General features: G+C 41.3%; 1 protein-coding gene across 1 annotated transcript in view; it reads right to left on the bottom strand.

The window, feature by feature from the left end:
• FBXW8 (F-box and WD repeat domain containing 8) overlaps positions 1–19,115 on the bottom strand; it is a 130,553-nt gene that overhangs the window by 94,233 nt on the left and 17,205 nt on the right. Inside the window, exons 3-4 of the mRNA XM_036824077.1 lie at positions 7,512–7,676; positions 3,705–3,793 (exon numbers count right to left, since the gene is read on the bottom strand). Of these exons, the coding sequence (XP_036679972.1) occupies positions 3,705–3,793; positions 7,512–7,676 (254 nt within the window). The remainder of the gene's footprint in view (positions 1–3,704; positions 3,794–7,511; positions 7,677–19,115) is intronic.

Raw genomic sequence — 19,115 nt, forward strand, 5'->3', positions numbered from 1 at the left:
GGCAAAAGTTCAATGGGAAAGAAGTTGAGGATTATGAAGGCATTTTAAAATAATTTCTTTTTTAAAATTTTTTGGCTGTGCCACACGGCATTCAGGATCCTAGTTCCCCACCCATGGATCGAACCCGTGCCCCCTGCAGTGGAAGCGCAGAGTCTTAACCACTGGACTGCCAGGGAAGTCCCTAAAATAATTTCTTAATCCGGAAAAAATAAAAATCCATCCGCCTAAATCCAGTAATTAAAATATGTATTAAAAAACAGGCAGAAGAATAAACAGTACACACCAAAAACCACAACGGGAATTGTGGTAGCATGCTGGGATTTAGGTGGATTTCTCTTCTCCACTTTCTAATAGTTTTGCAAAGACAATGTGGTTTTACTACTGTTTTCATTTTTAACAGAAAGGAAAGGTCCATACAGGCCATAAAAGAAACCAAAGTGATGCTATAGTAGCCAAGCCGTCAGAGTAGCGAGCAAGGGCTGGAGAAGGCAGCGCTGGGGACCGGCTCTATGCACGCCCCCTGCAGAAGCACAGCGGGGTAGGCAGGGCACGGGTGCCAGCCCCACTCCCCAGACCTTGCTGAGCCTCAGCTACCTCACCCAGAATGAGCGTTTCTGAAGAGAATCTCTAAGTTCCTTCCGGGTTTCAAGTTGTATGATTCTAAGCTGAAAAAAACTAAGAAATCGGAGAACAGACAAAAGAAATTAGGAATTCCTCCAGCTTCCCAAGTAACATGTAGTATACAGGTGGGGGGAAGGGAGTCTATCAAATGTTAATGCTTTTTTTCAGACTAAAAAAAATGTATTAGTACTACAGAGCATTTAATGAAATATTATATATCACCTCTAGTTTTAAAAGATGCTTACAAATTGACTGAAAAAAAATACATGGCTGTAAAGTTAAGACAAAAATGTTTAGGTGAAGCCTCAAGGCCGCGTGATTAGCTGCCCTACAAGCTGCAGATAATCGCTCCTCCGGGAGGCGTGAGGAGGCTAGATGCTGGGGCGGAGCGGCCTTGAGGGTTAGTAGGCTAGCGCCCCATGGAACCTGTGGGAGGAGGCAAGGCTTGAGCTCGGCGTGAAAAAACGGGGACTGGGTTTCTTTTGGGGGTAATGAAAACGTTCTAGAATTAGATAATGGTGGGCAGTTACACAATCTTGTGAATATACTAAAAATCACTGACCTACACAATCTAAAAGGGTGGATTTTATGGTATGGAAATTGCATCTCAAGTTAAAAAAAGACATGGTCAGAGGTAACTAGGACAGCGTGGGGGGGGAAAACCAAAGGTGCCCTGGGAAGAGTAATGAGGAAAAAGGGAGGTTGGAAACAAATTTCAAAGGCTCCAAACATCAGGAAAAGGTAATTGGAAAACTATCACCCATAAGATAGGAAAGGAAGCAAACACTCATGGACAAGAGTGAAAGATCAAAAGCTTTGAGAATAATGTCTGTTTCCTCTGCTGGAAAAACAAGCCTCAGGTAAGAGGCGTCCAGGTCCTTTCACTGGACGGGGACTCGAGTGTCTCAGAGTTTCCGAGTGAATGAGCACTTGAAGGGTGCCCTGGTTCTATGCGCAGAAGAGTAAGGCAGAACCAAGATTGGGTTCGCGCTAAGGTTAAGTGTGACACAAATTAGTCTAAGCCTAAGCAATGCAGCTCCAAACCAGGAACATTTACACAAAGGGACTGAAAAGCTGAGAAGAAGCTGGGGCAAGATTCTGCAACATAATCTTCATCAATTATATAAAACACATTTAACAGGTTTAAATGCAAAAATGTCACATCGGTTAGCTGCAGATATAAAAAAACTAAGCATCTGAACAGATTCTACTTGTGTAAAAAAAATAGAGAAAAAGGAAGGGAAGAAGGAAAATAGGAGAAATGCAAGAGAAGTAAAAGAGAAGGAAATGGTGAGATGGCCACTGTCTCTTTAAGAAGTTCCTTGGAGATATATAACTGCAGAGAGCCTGGTGAATACAACATTGATTGGGAATGAGGTAACCACAAACACCGCTGTCTCAAATGAAAAGGGATTCAAGACCTGACCCAGAAAACAAGCATCGTAACCACCAGATAAAATTTTAATGATAAACACAAAATGCTCTATATACAAGCAAGATTGAAGTATCTGATGCTAGGCCATAAACATAAGGTTCTCTTAGAAAGAGGGGCCATGAGGAGCCTCTCTGACCCACAGATCAAGTTTCATCTTATCGATCCACTAAACTCTGCCATCGCTTTGCTTCGTGCTGGCATAATCGGTAACGCTGAGCAGGCCTCGAGGGGACGGAGAGGCAGGAGAAGAAGGACTGGCATCTGGACTAGTGGCCAGGCTGCCTTTTGCGAGGTCCACGTCCAGATTAGAAATTCATAATTGGCTTTCCAGAATCGTCTCCCTTATTTCTAGTTCCTTTTATGACTCTTTCAGTTCCATCTCAACAGTCTGTCCTCAAAGGCCTCTGACACACCAGGAGACCTCTTTAAGCTAGAATGACCCCAGTCCCTTTGGGAGTTATTGAGGAATCTCAGAATTAGCAGGTGAAAAGGATCTTACCTAGCATAAGCTCTCAGGCCCATACTTGAGAAATGAGGGGCAGAAGCCTAGAGCCACACTGATAACTGAATGGACAAAATTCTAGATTTCTGTTCCATTAACTTTTCTACAAGTAATAGTTCTATAGCACTCCCAAGAAGGGTATTTACTGGCCTCGAAATCATGGCCAGTAAAACACAAGCTAATGGAAAGTGTTCCTCCTAAGGCTTACCTTGTTTGAAGCAAAATACTTTTACACAGGCACTACGGACCACAAAATATTAAAATAATCTGACTCTTGGAAATTTCAATTAAGGACTGGTTCTGAAGGAAAGAGTTTTCTTTAAAGAAAAAGGCTCTCCTACTACTAAGCTGTTAAGTCCAAGGTTTGTTTTTGTTTGCTCCTCCAGGTAGAAACCTCTTTTGGGTGTCTCACTCCGAAGTCAATCCAGACTCAGAAGTTTAAGTGTCCTGGTCTCTATGGCATTAAGTACACAATGTGAGACTCTAGTTCAAGACATCTTGTTAATCCAAGAAGAAAGTAATCGTCTTATTATACCTTAAAGAAACACATAAAAACATCTCTAATGTAATAAAATATGAAGAATTCATGGAAGTGGTTTTTGGAACAGAAGCCAAAGGAATTTACAGAAGTTAAAATTAAATTTCTCGGCAATGGAGACAAACAAAAAGCCTATTTCAGGACAAGTTAACTGCAAATACAAACTGTGTGGTGGGGAAGGAAGATTACCTGTGGCCACAGCCCTTCCTCATAATAAAGGCTTCAGAACAAGAGATCAAGAACAGCACCTGTTTCTGCCAACACTTATTATTCTTGCTTCACTTTTTTATGTCTTCATAAAATACAAACTGTTTGCCTTAATGAAAATCTAACAGAACATGCCATAAGAGTGATTTAAAAGCTCAAAAGATATATTGACACAAACGGATTACAGAGCCGTTCCACACCACTCGCTTCTCACCACTAGCTTCAGAGCTCTCAACTACTGGAGGATAGAGTCATGGAGACCACCCATCTCCACGAGGGCTGTAAGTGGGAAGGCACGCACTCCCAAGGGAGAATAAGGTGGCTGGGACGCAGAGGGTGGTCCATGAAAAGTGAAAGACCTTAGGATGAAGAATATTAACTGAAAAACTGTTTTCGCTTACCCAGCAATGACAACACCATCGTGAGAATGCACATCACATAAAACTGCGTCAGGAATGTGTTCCAGCTCACTCACGGCGCCTTTGCGATTCTGCATAAGAAAAGGGGCTGCAGTTTATACTATTCTCTGCATAGCCTGAAGACAAAGCATTTCACTCTCAACTACATTCATGGCAGTTTTTTTACGGTATGGACTGTGTCCATAGTTATCAAGACATTGGAAAGGACAAAGACAACTAACATGTTAAGCTATGTATTTATGAGTTACAAACACACTGAATGAAACTACTGGGCACGGGAGGTGCGAGACGCTGCCCCCGTCCTCGAGGGGAGTACAGGATGGTAACCACTCCACTCCGCAGTGGGCTGCTAGGGAAGAAATGCATAAAGTGTATTTAAAAAGTTCAGTTCAGAGGAGAGAAAGCAGCTAATGGTATTTTACCTGTTAACACCCCTTATAAATGCTCTCAGAATAAAATGAAAAAGTATATACAACAAGATAAAAATCAGGATGGGGAACAGAAAAGACATTGTTTCTGATTGAGAGGTCAGAGGTTCATGGAAACGGTTATTTAAAGGAAACCCTAAAACCCGTAACACAGTTGCTCCTGAGGAGGGAACTAGGTGGTAGGTGGAGAGAGGTGCGAGGGAGATGTATTTTCCAGTATGTGCCCTTTTATGACTTTTGATTTACTGCATCACGACTGTTTATTTATTGATTCAAAATATATATAAATAAAATAATTATTTTTAAAATAAAGGGAATCTTGAAGAATAGAAAGTATTTACATGTGGGATGTTGGGAAGGGCAGGGCAGGACAGTTAAGCCAAAAAGCAAGCATGAATAAAGGTATTCAAGAATACCAAGCCATCAAAAAATATATACACATAACTGAATTCCTTTGCTGTACACCTGAAACAATATTGTAAGTCAACTATATACTTCAATTAAAAAAAAATACCAAGCCATCCATAATTTCAACTTTGCTGTACCAGCACAAGGATTAGAAATAGTGTGTGTAAGTGGCAAGCACAGTTCTTAGCACACAGCAGGTTTTCAATAAATGGTAGTTACTATTACTATTTATATTATTAGGAGACAGATGATGACATCCGTTCCATTAAAACCAACGTTTATTAAGCAGCTGTACTCCAGGCACTCTGCAAGACGATCTGCATGGTGATCTCACTGAACTCGAGGACCAAGTCCAAGGCTGAGGGACACAACTGGACACATCCAAGTGGGGCTGTCCTGCTAGTGGAGACATGGGGATGGAAGGGAAGGACTAGAGAATCATCTGTTCGAGGGCCACAGCCAAAATGACAAGAACAGCAAAGCTCTTTCGAGGGACAAGCTATTGAAAGAAAAGGAGAGGGCCTGTGTGCTCACGTCCTCCACTAAGTTTCGTCATGTGGCTTCCTCCCCATCAAGGGCTCCAATCCCACACTGGTATTCTGGATTAGAGAGATCCTAGAATGCCACAGTGAAATGAGTGTATGCAAACACCAGGGAAAGGAACATCATTTGCACGCTGGCTCTGAACTGCAGGTCCAGGTAAGTTCCTGCATTCACAGGTCATCCCCTGTGTGGAAGTACTGAGAACCCTGGGGTCCCTTCTCAGCTTCCTCAAACACCAACCTAGGAGATGCCAAACCAAATCACCTTCCCAACCCATCCTGAGGTTGACCATGAATAGCACCAAACCACAGCATCTGCGTGCCAAGGCCAGTGCTAACTGAGCAGCAGACACAGGCCACGCCCTGTGGGAGGAGTGTTAGATATATCATTAGACAGTCATCCTCACGATGGCGCAAAGAGCGCAGCTACTCTCAGCTCCACATTAGAGATGAGAAAGCAGAGGCACACAAAGGGAAAGCATCTTGCTCTGCACTACCTTTCATGTTTTTGTAAGAATTCCATTCATTCTAGAATCACGAGAATCCCATCACTACAGTTAATGCAAGAGTGTCATTTGACATTTTACTTCTGTAGTCCTCATAGGTAACAGTGCAGGAAATGGGCCCGAGACACTCCAAAGAGAAGCCTCCCTCCAGTCTCCCTGCAGTTTGACTCCAGTTCATTCAAGCAACGACCTCTTATTGAGCACTTATCAAACACATGGCTTTGGGCTTGTTGGAGAAAAACAACAAAACAGACGTTCAGTTGAATTGTATGTAATCTGTACACTGGCATTAAGCGCCAGATGCTATGAGGCGGGTCTCTAAACACCTTCACTTCTGCCCCCTCCAGCCTGGATGAGGCGGGCGTACCTGCTTCCCTCCCTAGCTTTCTAATACCAAAGAGGAAACAAAGAACTCAGCTGCTGCTTTCTCTCTTAGAATCTGACATTTATGAATTCGAGCCAGGGTACATGGAGTATCTCCAGCTCTCATGCTCACAAATCTCAAAAGTATCCCTCCTTCCTGGACAGAAAGGCCCTAGCAAATGCCTCACTCTCAAGCTTTCCTTAAATTATGGCCCCTCCTGCCAGGGTCAGACCCTCTGCTTTCCGGCCCCCAGCCTGTCTAAGCAGCTTTGGCAAACCCAATGCCTGCTCTCACTTATGTCCTTCACACAGACATAACCAAGCAAATGGGCAAGAGGGCGAGGGGGGCCCTCCACGCGAGTTTATTACCTGGAGTGGATACACAGAGCGGGGCCAGCGGGATTTGTACCTAGTGGTGGGTCTTCATGGCCTAAGGATGGCTATGCTAATCCTCTTTAGAAGGATGGTTCTCAACCAGGGCTGATTTTGCCCTCAGGGGACATCGGACTGGTCTGAAGACTTTTTGGTTGTCAGAGCTGCGGGGAGGAAGAGAATGCTTCTGGCATATACTGGGGAGAGGCTGGACATGCTGCGGAAGATCCTGCAATGCCCAGGACAGCCCTCACCGCAAAGTATCGGTCCCAGATGGTACTAGTGCTGGGGTTGAGAAACCCGAGTTAGAGGAACACTACTCTTATTAACTTTGCTAGGAACTGTGATGCTGCCCAGATCAAGAGTATCGGTCACTAATCAGGTTATGAGGTGACTGGGGACAGACATGCACATAGGCAATATGTCACTATCAGTCATGAGCAAAAGCTTGTTAATCTCAAAGTCTATTAGGATTGACCTTTACAGGAGGGGAAAGAATACAGTTCTGTCCCTTCCTTCCAACTGAATATCCAGCTACCCAGGTGGGAAGAAAGGGGCACCACACTGCTGTCTCGTCACGCCTTAAACAGCTTTATGTAACACTGTTCTTGACAGTTATTTTCTACAGAAACACTGTTCTGTGCAAATTCATAGCTGTGATCTAATATTTCTGTAGAAATTTTGAAGTGATAAATATTATGGAAGCAAGCCAATAGGTTATGTGAGGGAAGAGAAGACAGTACTTAGAGACGCTTAATAATCTCCCTCTTACATTTACTGGAAATAGCATTTTCAGCCCCTCTTTTGTATTCAGGTGGTGCTTTCTTGGTCCATCCAGGGAGATGGTGACAGTGAACAGGGGCTGCACTGAGCACTACCGCAAAGACCCCGACCATCAGAGGTGAGGCGACTGGCTCCTCAGTCTCGCCCCTCCTCTCCTAGAGGACAACGGGATGCTCCCAAAGAGTGTGCTTGAAGACAAGGGCAGATACTCTATTGGGCAACAAGTCACCAACAGCTAAAGGGACGCTCACCATACTCCTCCTCTCTTTGTTTTTGGCAGTTAATCTCAGGATGAAATTGGAAGGACTTGGTGTTTAATCCCAGGCTTGGATTCCTGTGTCCTTGCAGGCTATTCCCCTACAGGTAATGATATTGGCCACTGCCTACCTTCCAGTTGGTTCTTAACATGTGTTCCTTGGCTCGGCACTCTTGGAAGATGAGCTTCCAGCAAGAATAATCGGAGATGCTGCTCTCGGGAAGGTGCCCTTCCTGCTGGCACAGCCTGTACCAGAGTACTTCATCTTCTGCAATCACCTTCCACGTCTTGCTCACCTAAAACAGCAGAAGTGACACAAATGTCAAATTCTGCAATTAGAGAAGTCCCTTGTCATCCAAAAATCAATCAACACCTTTATTACTGCCCTGGGTTTATGGCAGTATAAAATGTCTCATTAACAAAACACTCTGAGGCGAAAAAAAATACAAGCAAATGTTTCCTGTTTTATCTTTCAAGATTTCAAAATTGTTGTACTACCACCTAATATCACATTTTAAACTACTTGGTTAAATTATTTTATACATATATATGTATAAAATATAAAGAGAAAAAAATACACAAATACTTAAAGGCATAAAATACACACTGTAACACGTTAATAGATATAAAATCATACACAGCTTTTCAGAACAGAATCTCTTTACTTTTTACCAATAAGCACTTGTATTTCCATCTTACAGAGCTAGAGACCAATGACCTCTGAAGTAAAGAGCTGTAATAAAATATCCATAACCCAAAACTTCTGGTCATATGAGAAATGCAGATTTATATACTATGTGCAAAAACTTAGATTTTAAATGTGTAGATTAAAAAAATTATTTAACAGAAAACTCAAGCAATTATCTAGGATGGTAAGATCTGATATAGAGAAATTAATGTTATGACTGGACTGAATTTCAAATCCCAACAGTATCCAGAGGAAATGGCCATTTTAGCTATTAGTGCTTTGTCTTCCAACCCTAACTTTGGGGAATGATGGATTCACTTCATCATGGGATAATGTACAAAGCTGGGCAGACTGCAAAAGATGGACTATGCTCGCAAAATGAGAAACTGACCCAGCAGATCAACATGCTCTGGGGTCTGCAACACATGCTGCTTTGCCGTCCACCCAAAGGCTGAGCCTCACTTCTAATAAAGTTAAGAGTCACGACCAGCGGTTCATGGTAACTTGTGCTCCTTAACACTCCCTTGGGGCCACTCCAAGACATCAAATACTCAGACAAGAAGAGAGAACATGAGACAAAGAGAGAGCACACAGCATGTGCATGACAGACTCTCATGACACAAGGGTGCCTCATTTGAGAAATACCGATAGGGAGTTAGCTTCCGGGACTACAGAGTTGAAGATCTCCGAAAATCTGCTCCTCCACAAAACCAACAAGAATACTGCCAAAAATTGTCAAAATCAACTTTTTCAGAACTCTAGAAATTAACTAAAGGCTTGCAACATTCTGAGAAGCATTTATTCAAGAAAAATGGCTGAATCTTGGTAAGAATAGCAACCTTTGTATTGTTTTCACTTGCATTAATCCCATCCTCATCCTCTAGCTCCACAGTAGCCTTGAAAACCAACAGCCTCCAACTATAGCAGCTGTAAAAACCAGCAGTCTAGCAGCTCCCAGAGAGGCCAAATGGGTTTATAGCTCTCCAAAATTACCATCCCCAGAGAACCGTCACTATTTGGCCTGTCTGGCAGCTTGCTAGAAAGCTCTGTTCTCGAGGCTTGTCTTTATCTGATCTGACTTAGATCTAACTCTGTCCTATATCCAGGGCATTTGTCAGAAAAAAATAAGGGACAACTGTTTAACAGTGCAGTTGCCTGACGTGGCACTACCAAGTAGGGCTAAAAGGAGGCTAATCGAAAGCCTTCAAAGGAAAACCTGGGGAGTGGGATACCCCATTATAAATATATTCAAAATACTAAAGGAAAGCATATCTAAAGAAATAAACTTATGAGCACAATGTCTCACGAAGTAGAGAATATTGACAAAGAGACAATATTTTATTTTTTTAAAAAGAATCAAACACTGGTGGCACAGTGGTTAAGAATCCACCTGCCAATGCAGGGGACACGGGTTCGAGCCCTGGTCCAGGACAATCCTACACGCCACGGAGCAACTAAGCCCGTGCGCCACAACTACTGAGCCTGCGCTCTAGAGCCCGCGAGCCACAAATACTGAAGCCTGCACGCCTAGAGCCCGTGCTCCGCAACAAGAGAAGCCACCGCAATGAGAGGCCCGTGCACCACGACAAAGAGTAGCCCCCGCCCGCCACAACTAGAGAAAGCCCACGTGCAGCAACGAAGACCCAACACACTTAAATAAATAAATTTCTTTAAAAAAAAAAAAAGATAGTAATATAGGAAAAGAGGAACAAAAAAGACATACTGACAGCTCCTTAAATGTCTGAAGGCAGTCATCACATTTCCCCTTAGTCACTTCTTCACTGGTCTAAACACACCCATTTTCTCCAATTAATTGTCATAGGACTAGCTCCCCTACCCATTATCTCTGAAATGTACCCTAGTATTTATGCATCTCTGGTATCCCTCTTCAAAAGTGACACTCAGGACTAAACAATACCCCAGATATAGACTGTCAAGTGCCATGAACAGAAGGATTTTTATCAGATACTAATTGCTACTTCACTTGAAGATACATCCTCATGGTTACAGAACGTATGGTCCAGAGCTTCTGGAGTCCGTTTATTTTATTAAATATTTAAGGCAAAAAGGTATATATTACAAACACCCACGGATACAGCACCCTGCTTAAGAAGTATTACCAATAAGTTTAAAACTCCTATGCATCTCTCAGTGTCCACATCCTTTTCTCGCCAACAGTAACCTCAGTTTGGTATTTATCAATCTTCAGAGTCTTTTTAAATACAAGTTGCAATTAAAGAAAAAAAAGTCCCCATTTTTTACTCTCACACTATTATGTTTTAAACTTAAATTCTTAACTTTCTAAACTTTCTATCCATTTTAAATCCCATATCATCGCACATACCCACCCCCAGCATTTAATATCTTTGCATCTCAATTCTGTCATCCATCGTATGTATGCTACTTTTCCTTTACATAAGTCATCTGCAAAATACAGTCTGTGGGGCTTCATGTCTTAATTATTTTAAAAAATTAACCAGAAAAAAAAAAAAAAAAAAAAAAAAAAATTAACCAGGATGGGGCTGAGGACGGAGCCCGTGTCAAACCACTAGAGCCCTCCCCCCAGGCTGACATGGGTCCATTAAGCAGCCCACCCCAGGCACGGCCACAGCATCAGTTACAAATCCACTTAACCACACTGTCATCCCACACTTCTCCATCTTAGCCATAAGGGCATCGGGGAAACAAACCCTCATCTGATCACAAGTGGTCAGGCAATAAAGAATGGGATAATGGCTCAGTAACACTGGAGTTCCAGTTTCGACTAGACAGAACACCATGGTTTTATTTTTGGCATGTTTGGTCCACAGCTGAGCCTGTCCATGACACTGGGTGGTGTCTGTCCATCTGTCTGTGCCAAAGTGAGTCTCAGCACTAGGCAATCATGAAGCACAGATAGGGACAGACCAACATAATCTGTGACAGAGCCAGGCTACAGCTCAAATAGCCCCAGAGCAGAGTATTTCTCCCACAGGCCCCTGCAATTCAGGGTTAAATAAAGTATAAGGGTGAACACACAGACACCCTCACGGGTTCTCAAAGGCACAAAGTGCTAGCTAACCACACGGCAGTTTACTCTGATCCCTGGGATACATCAGCCCTTTTCTGTAAAAATTATAAAATGTAAAATTTTGTAGAATTTATGAAATGTAACTACTAGATGAAAGACCCAGACTCATTATTTCACTACACAGACCAGCACTTCCCAAAGCATATTCAATAGAATAGCAGCTCCTTAGGGTATTAAGTTACTTTAAAGAAGGATTCCATGGTCACATGAGTTTGGAGAACACTGGTTTAGACAAAACTAAGCAGGACTCTTCACTGCAGAACTTCTCAGAGCTTTTAACAGACTGACACGTGTTGCATATCTCTAAGAAGGAAATATAAGAGGCTGCATTCCTCGAACTTATCTGGCTCCTGAACTCTTCTTACAAGGAGTGTCTCAAAAGCCCAGTGTCCTCCAGAAGACACCTTACAGAACATTGATATGGGTATCAGTCAGTCAATTAAAACATACGTTGGGCACCAACTGTATGCGGGCACTAAGGCCAGCAATTCTTATCCACTTTCCACCTCAACCTGCCAAACTGACACCTTTTGCAGGTGGGTGACACCCCACGGACATGACCAGATTGGGGCCGCCTGCCCATGGCTGGGGAAGCTAGAGGGAAAAGTTGTGGTCTCTGCCCTTACAGCCGAGTTGGATCACAAGACTGGCCCCCAACAGTGGGTCATCTTTGTAATTCTGCAGTCCAAAAATTAGCTACAAGGCTGCACTTTGTTAGATGAAGCCAGTGAGTCATCATTTCAGGAGAATCCAAATTCAGTGCTCAGTGACTACAAACTAGAATATCCCAATTAAACATTCTGGATGAGTTTTAATGAGTACTAAACTGTACAAATTCCAGCCACTTTAAAACGGAGAAACTTTTCAGAGACTTCCAAGAACTCTCAAATATATGTCAGACCTTAAAAATCTTGGAAGCCGAAAACATTTTTTTATATCAGCTTCGAAGAAAATGTCAAATTGTCGTAAATAACACAATCTGAAATTTGTACAACAGGGTTATGGGATAAAAACCTGAGAACAAAAAGTTGATGTTTCGGTGCATCATCCCCACCACTAACCCCTAGACCACAGGGCCTCTTCTGCAGAAAATAATATTCAGGATAAAGTTTAATCCTGGAAAACAAACAATAAAGCTCTTTGAGGGATTTATAAAAGCTAGAGGTGAGAATTACTTCCAAAAAGGGATCAGGATTGTATCTACGATTAGGTATTGAACACAGAAACGTGCCAACAATTTCTTTAGCAAATGATAAAGAGAGGGTTGCCTTTTTATTCTTCTTTTAAAGGAGAACAAAAATGATAGGCTTTAAGAATTTCTTTTAATCCTGAAGGGGGAAAAAAATCAACAAGAAAAACACCTAGTTAAACTTTCACAAGTAAATTTTAAAGAGTCTCATCAAAAGGAAATCTACTGCAGCACTATTTACAATAGCCAGGTCATGGAAGCAACCTAAATGCCCATCAACAGACGAATGGATAAAGAAGATGTGGTACATATATACAATGGAATATTACTCAGCCATAAAAAGGAACGAAATTGAGTCATTTGTTGAGACATGGATGGATCTAGAGACTGTCATACAGAGTGAAGTAAGTCAGAAAGAGAAAAACAAATATCGTATATTAATGCATGTATGCGGAACCTAGAAAAATGGTACAGATGAGCCAGTTTGCAGGGCAGAAGTTGAGACACAAATGTAGAGAATGGTCATATGGACACCAAGGGGGGAAAACTGCGGTGAGGTGGGGATGGTGGTGTGCTGAATTGGGCAATTGGGATTGACATGTATACACTGATGTGTATAAAACTGATGCCTAATAAGAACCTGCAGTATAAAAAAACAAACAAAACAACTAATACTAAACTTTCATTGGGTTATTTGTATGGAAATATGTTAATATAAATGTTTCAGACATTACATGAAATTTCTAAAAATCTTATATTTGTATTTGTATGGAAATATGTATGGAAATATGTTAATATAAATGTTTCAGACATTACATGAAATTTCTAAAAATCTTATATGTTCTGGTATAATGTTATAAGTAATAATCCTAGTTATTACTTTAAAATGTATATCTCAGAAATAACTAATTTTCTTGTCAACTGCATTATTATGAACTTTCATCAAATCTTTAACCGTGGTCATTTTTAAGTCTTTTGTCATTTACAGACAGTTCTGGGTGTACTCTGATGATTTTGCAAATATGTTCCTATAAAAGGGTTTCATCTTCAAGAAATTCATGGAAAAGACTCTGACAAGTACAGGTTTCTGGTAACTGACTGTACTGCTGAACTGAATGAATAAGCATTTTCAGAACTCTAATGAAAAACTGATGAACTCATAAAAGTGCTAACAAAAGATCAAGATGAAAAAAAAAATTAATTACATGGGACTGAGTGAACTGATGAGGATGAGTATAATTTTTGTGACTTTCTGTCTGAATTTAAAAAAAAAAAAAAAATCCCACAAGGACTCAGAGGCAAAGAATATACAAATCAATTTTCACTGCAAAGTAAAGGAGCTGTTACAGTGGAGGATTACTGGACTGAATGTCAATATTATGACATAGTATGAGTGTGTTTCATGTTTGGTAATTGCAATCATTGTTGCTTTTGTTGTGGTCATCCATGTACAATGCTTGGTGTCAGTCTATTTATGTCTTGTAAAAATAAAATACAGTGTGTGTGTGTGTGAATAAAAAAAAAAAAAAGTTCAAAAAAAAAAAATAGCTTTCTATATATAAATAACAACCAATTAGAACAAATATTTGAAGGTCCCTTTTACAATAGCCAAAAAAAAAGCTTAAGAATACATTCCAAGAAATATAGGTTGCCTATCTGAAGAAAACGTTTAAACTACCGAGGAATGTAAAGAAGACTTGAATAACTGGATCTGGTCTTGGATAGGAAGACCTCTCAGTGTCGTAAAGGTGACAGTTTTCCCTAAACTCTAAGTTTAATTTGGTCCATATAAAAAGGAAAACATGGGTTTTGGGGTTGTTTTTATTTTTTTTCTGGAAATAGAAATGCTAACTTAAAAGTTTATGATACTAAGGCAAGAAAATTCTAAAAAAGAAGAATTATGGAGAGGACCAACCCTACCTACCACATCTTAAAATATATTAAAATAAATGTTAAATTTGCAACAACAACAAAAAAAAAAAAAAGGAAATCTAATTGTTTTGATTTCTTAAATTACATTAAATCTAGAAAGTTTACAAGCGTGAATTTTCCAAAGGCCTAATGGTCTCTCTTTAATACACCAGGATTGGACTGGCCCTGCCCAGTAAAAGCCCCACTGAGTGAGCCTCAGCTGCAAGAATTTGCTAATAAAAGTGTCTCCAGCATTTTGCTTTATAGCACCACTATGAATTGCAGCATTAAAAGAAGAAGAAAAAAAAAAAAACCCTTGTCTCAAAAACTAGCTTTATTAACTCTGCCTGGATTAAGGTTACCAGTGAGGCCCACAACAGGGGAAAAAGTGTCACTGTTCCAGTCACACAATGACATAATGAAGTCTACCTGGGGAGGACACACCACTGACCTCCCATTGCTAAACCCAGCAGTCTCTTCTCAGTCCTCCTCTCACTTGACCGCTTACCTTTGATCACCTTCACCTCCTTGAAAACTGCTCTCCCTTGGTTCAGAGGACTGTGCTCGCTAGGTTTCTTCCCAGCTCACAGGTACCGCCTTCTCAGTCTGCTTATCGTCTACTCACTGTCTGTGCCAGGGCCCAACCCCTAATCTCCTCCTCTATCTACACTCACTTTCCTGATGATCTCGTTCAGTTTCCTGGCTTTAAATACCATCCATGTGCTGACTGCTTCCAAATTTACATCTTCAACCCTGAGTTCAACCCAGAACTCATCTGCAGCCTCACATTCAAGTACTGATCTTCCCCCCAGACTTGCTCCTCCCACTATTTTCCCCTCATTAGTAATGGCAACCTCATCCACCCAGTTGCTCAGGCCAAACACCCTGGAGTCCTGTTGACTCTTCCTCCTCTCCCCACACCCAACCCATCAGCAACCCTGACTCCACCCACTTCTACCAGCACAGTCCTGGTCCAAACCACCATGTAGCCTTCAAACTGGTCTCCTTGCTGCCGGCCTTGTCCCCCGGCATATTTTTCACATAGCAGCAAAAATGATCCCTTTTAACATATTAGTCAGACCTTGTCACTCCTCTGATTAAAACACTTCAATGGCTTCCCATCTCATTCAGAATAAAAGTTCAAGTTCTGTTAACAGATTAAGTGCCTTTTGAATTTGGACCATCTCTCCTTCTCTTAGCCCTGTCTGCTCACTACATCCCTGTGTTAGTTTCCTATTGATAGTCTAACAACTTATCACAAACTTACGGCTTTAAATGACACACATTTATTCTTACAGTTCTGGGGGCCAGAAGTCTAAAATCAAGGTGTTGGGGGAACTCCCTGGCGGTCCACGTTCCCATTGCAGGAGGCACAGGTTCAATCCCAGGTCGGGGAACTAAGATCCCATAAGCCGCACAGCGTGGCCAAAAAATAAAATAAAATAAAATAAAATCAAGGTGTTGGCAGCAGGGCTGCATTCCTCCTGGAGGCTTCAGGGGACGATCTGTTTCTTTATCTTTTCCAGCTTTGAGGAGCCACGTACATTCCTTGGCTTGCAGCCCCTTCCTCCATTTTCAAAGCCAGCAACATAGCATCTCCTCTCCCCTCTGACCTCCTGCCTCCCTCTAAGGAGCTCTGTAGTCACAATGAACCCACCTGGATAATCCAAGATCACTCCATGTGAAGATCCTTAACTTACATCTGCAAAGGTCTTTTTACCATAAAAGATAACGTAGTCACAGGCCCTCAGGCGGATTAGGGCATGAACATCTCAGGGAGGCCATTACTCAGGTGCCACATCCTAGCCACTCTGACCTTCCTGCTGTTCCTCACACAACAGGCACACTCACCTCAAGGCCTCTGCACCTGCTATTCCCCTCTGCCAGAGACCTGCCCAGCTTCCTTCTTCCCTCCTTCAGGTCTCTGCTGAAAGGTCACCTTCTCTATGAAGTCTTCCCTGGCCACCCCAGATGATGCAACCCCCAACATCATCTCTGCTGTCTCATTTTTCTCCATAGCACTTACCACCATCAGATATATTCTATATTTAATGATATATTTACTGCACATAATGTAAAGCTTTCCAAAAGGCAGGGGTTTTTATGTTTTGTTCACTGTCTAGAATGGTACACGGCATGTAGTAGGCCCTCTGTAAATAACTGAATGAGAAGAATAAGTCCAACTTTTTTTTTTTAAGTTCAACACCTAAAAAAACTGGATTGCTGGGCATATACCCAGAGAAAACCATAATTCAAAAAGACACATGCACCCCAATGTTCATTGCAGCACTATTTACAATAGCCAGGTCATGGACGCAACCTAAATGCCCATCGACAGACAAATGGATAAAGAAGATGTGGTAAATATATACAATGGAATATTACTCAGCCATAAAAAGGAACGAAATTGGATCATTTGTAGAGACACGGATGGATCTAGAGACTGTCGTACAGAGTGAAGTAAGTCAGAAAGAGAAAAACAAATATCGCATATTAACTCATACATGTGGAACCTAGAAAAATGGTACAGATGAACAGGTCTGCAGGGCAGAAACTGAGACACAGATGTAGAGAACAAACGTATGGACACCAAGTGGGGAAAGCGGTGGCGGGGGGTGGTGGTGGTGTGATGAATTGGGAGATTGGGATTGACATGTATACACTAATATGTATAAAATAGATAACTAATAAGAACCTGCTGTGTAAAAAATAAATAAAATAAAATTCAAAACTTACGAAAAAAAAAAAACTGGATTGTTTTTATTTTCAAAGGTCAGCTCCTGGCATGTGCTGCCCTCAGAAGGCTCTGACTTTCTTATTCAAATATAATCTCTTGCTTTCTGATTTTTTTCTCTTTTAAATTTTAATATGAAAAATTTCAACCACACAAAAGTAAAGTGAACAGCGTAAAAAACCCCCAAGTCACCCCCACTCTGTTCAAATGATTATCAATATTCTGCCATTCTCGTTTCACCTAGTTCCCCGTCTTTTTTCCGGAGGTGCTCTGCTTCTCCCTAACCCCTTTTAGAGGGAGCAGCCACTGCAACCTGGGGAATTAAAAGGAAACTCCTGCGGATGCTTGGGTGTCAGGCATGCATGCACATATCTCCCTGAGAGAAGTCTGGGGGCAAAGGTGGAAATCAAGAATTAAGGGAACCCTGCCAGCAGCTACAGGTCCTCAGAATAATTTCTCCTCTGAAAATCAACCAGGCACGCTTGGCTCTAAATTCCCAACCTTTAAAAATGTCATTAAGATCTGTAGCTAGAAAAACTCAAATTTTAGTTTCTCCTATTTGGACATCTGGGAAGATCATAAGATCACATTTGCCTTGAAACTTTAAATATCATAATCTAATACACTGGGCTTTAGTTCCAGAACTACTTACTTATTTTGGTAACACCTACTTCTTGCTTGCCAACTTTAACATAAATCTTAAGTTTTTAACCTCTCCAGCTTCCTTCTTGTTCTTTATTACATTCTTCAAGGACATTTTTCTACCTTTGACTTGAAACTCATGGCCCTGTTGCCTTTGCAGCTCTATTTCTAAAATTACACATTGTGAAATACACATGACTAAAATATATGCTAAAACTGAAAATGAAAAAATAAAGTTATAGAGATGGAGAACAAATTCGAGGTTGCCAGGGGTTAGGGAAGGGCATGGCTATAAAAGAGTAGCAGGATTCTTGTGATGACAATTCTATATATTGACTGTGTGGTCACTCAAATCTCCACACGTGATAAAACTGCGTAGACTTAAATACACACAAATAAGTGTGTATTAAACTGGTGAAATCTGAATAAGCTCCATGGACTTTGCAAATGTCAATTCCTGGTTTTGATATTGGGCTACAGTCTGCAAGACATTACGAATGGAGGAAACTGGGGGAAGGGTACACAGAGCTTCTCTGCACTATTTTTTGCGACTTCTTATGAATTTATAATTACTTTTAAAGTTTTTTAAATGAACATTGGTAAATACTTAAAAACCTTTACTCCTTAGAATTACTCATGTTGTAATATAACAGCACACTCACTTTTCTCATAAAAACCAAACAATTTTGTAATTTCGAAATCGACAATTTTGTCATTGTTGTCCATTTTAAAATATTACCCATTAAAGTGTTCGGAAATCCTGTGGACACACACACACACACACACACAAAAGAACAAAAAATTATAAGTAGCAAAATGATAAACTGCTCAATGAACTGCCCCAAGCATAACTGCTTACTAAAAGCCACACTGTTTTGAGACATCCCAGCATGATACTCTCCCACAGAGATACTAAATCCCTCAAGGGACAAGTGTGGATACCAAGGAGCTAGGAAGGTCAGCATTCAGGGTACACAGGACCACAAACTAACGTAAGGGGACTTTAGTTTTGAAGCATAAAGCCTCACAAAGCAGAAAAGAGAGGGGATGCAGAAAGGAGACAAAGTCAGAGCCAAATCAATTCTCCAGTATAGTCTGTGGCATAATGAAATCTCAGAAGTCCGCCCCAATCAGGGTTCCTTACTGTTAGTCAGTTACCAATTTGGCATAAGGATCTAAGCAAACAGGTTTTCTCCAAGGGCACACATATAGTTTATGGTGCCAATTCCACATAACTGGCCCAACCAATTTCACTGAAATCCCAAGGCGGCTAGATTAAAAGAGAACCAGAGAGAAAGAGCGAGACGGAGAGAGCAAGCCCCCTCTAAAATAAAATCATAAAGCAGCAGGACATTCCATTCAACAGAAGGCCCTTTTCCTGTTTCAAAAATAAAAACACCATGAGAAACAAATGAAAATGCTACTTATTTTTATTACTCTGTGGTTTTCTTTTAATGCTTGAGAAAAACAAAGCCAAGTCACAAACTACTGGCCATCCATC

Source organism: Balaenoptera musculus, chromosome 14, assembly GCF_009873245.2.
Source record: "Balaenoptera musculus isolate JJ_BM4_2016_0621 chromosome 14, mBalMus1.pri.v3, whole genome shotgun sequence".
Classification (NCBI taxonomy): Eukaryota; Metazoa; Chordata; class Mammalia; order Artiodactyla; family Balaenopteridae; genus Balaenoptera; species Balaenoptera musculus.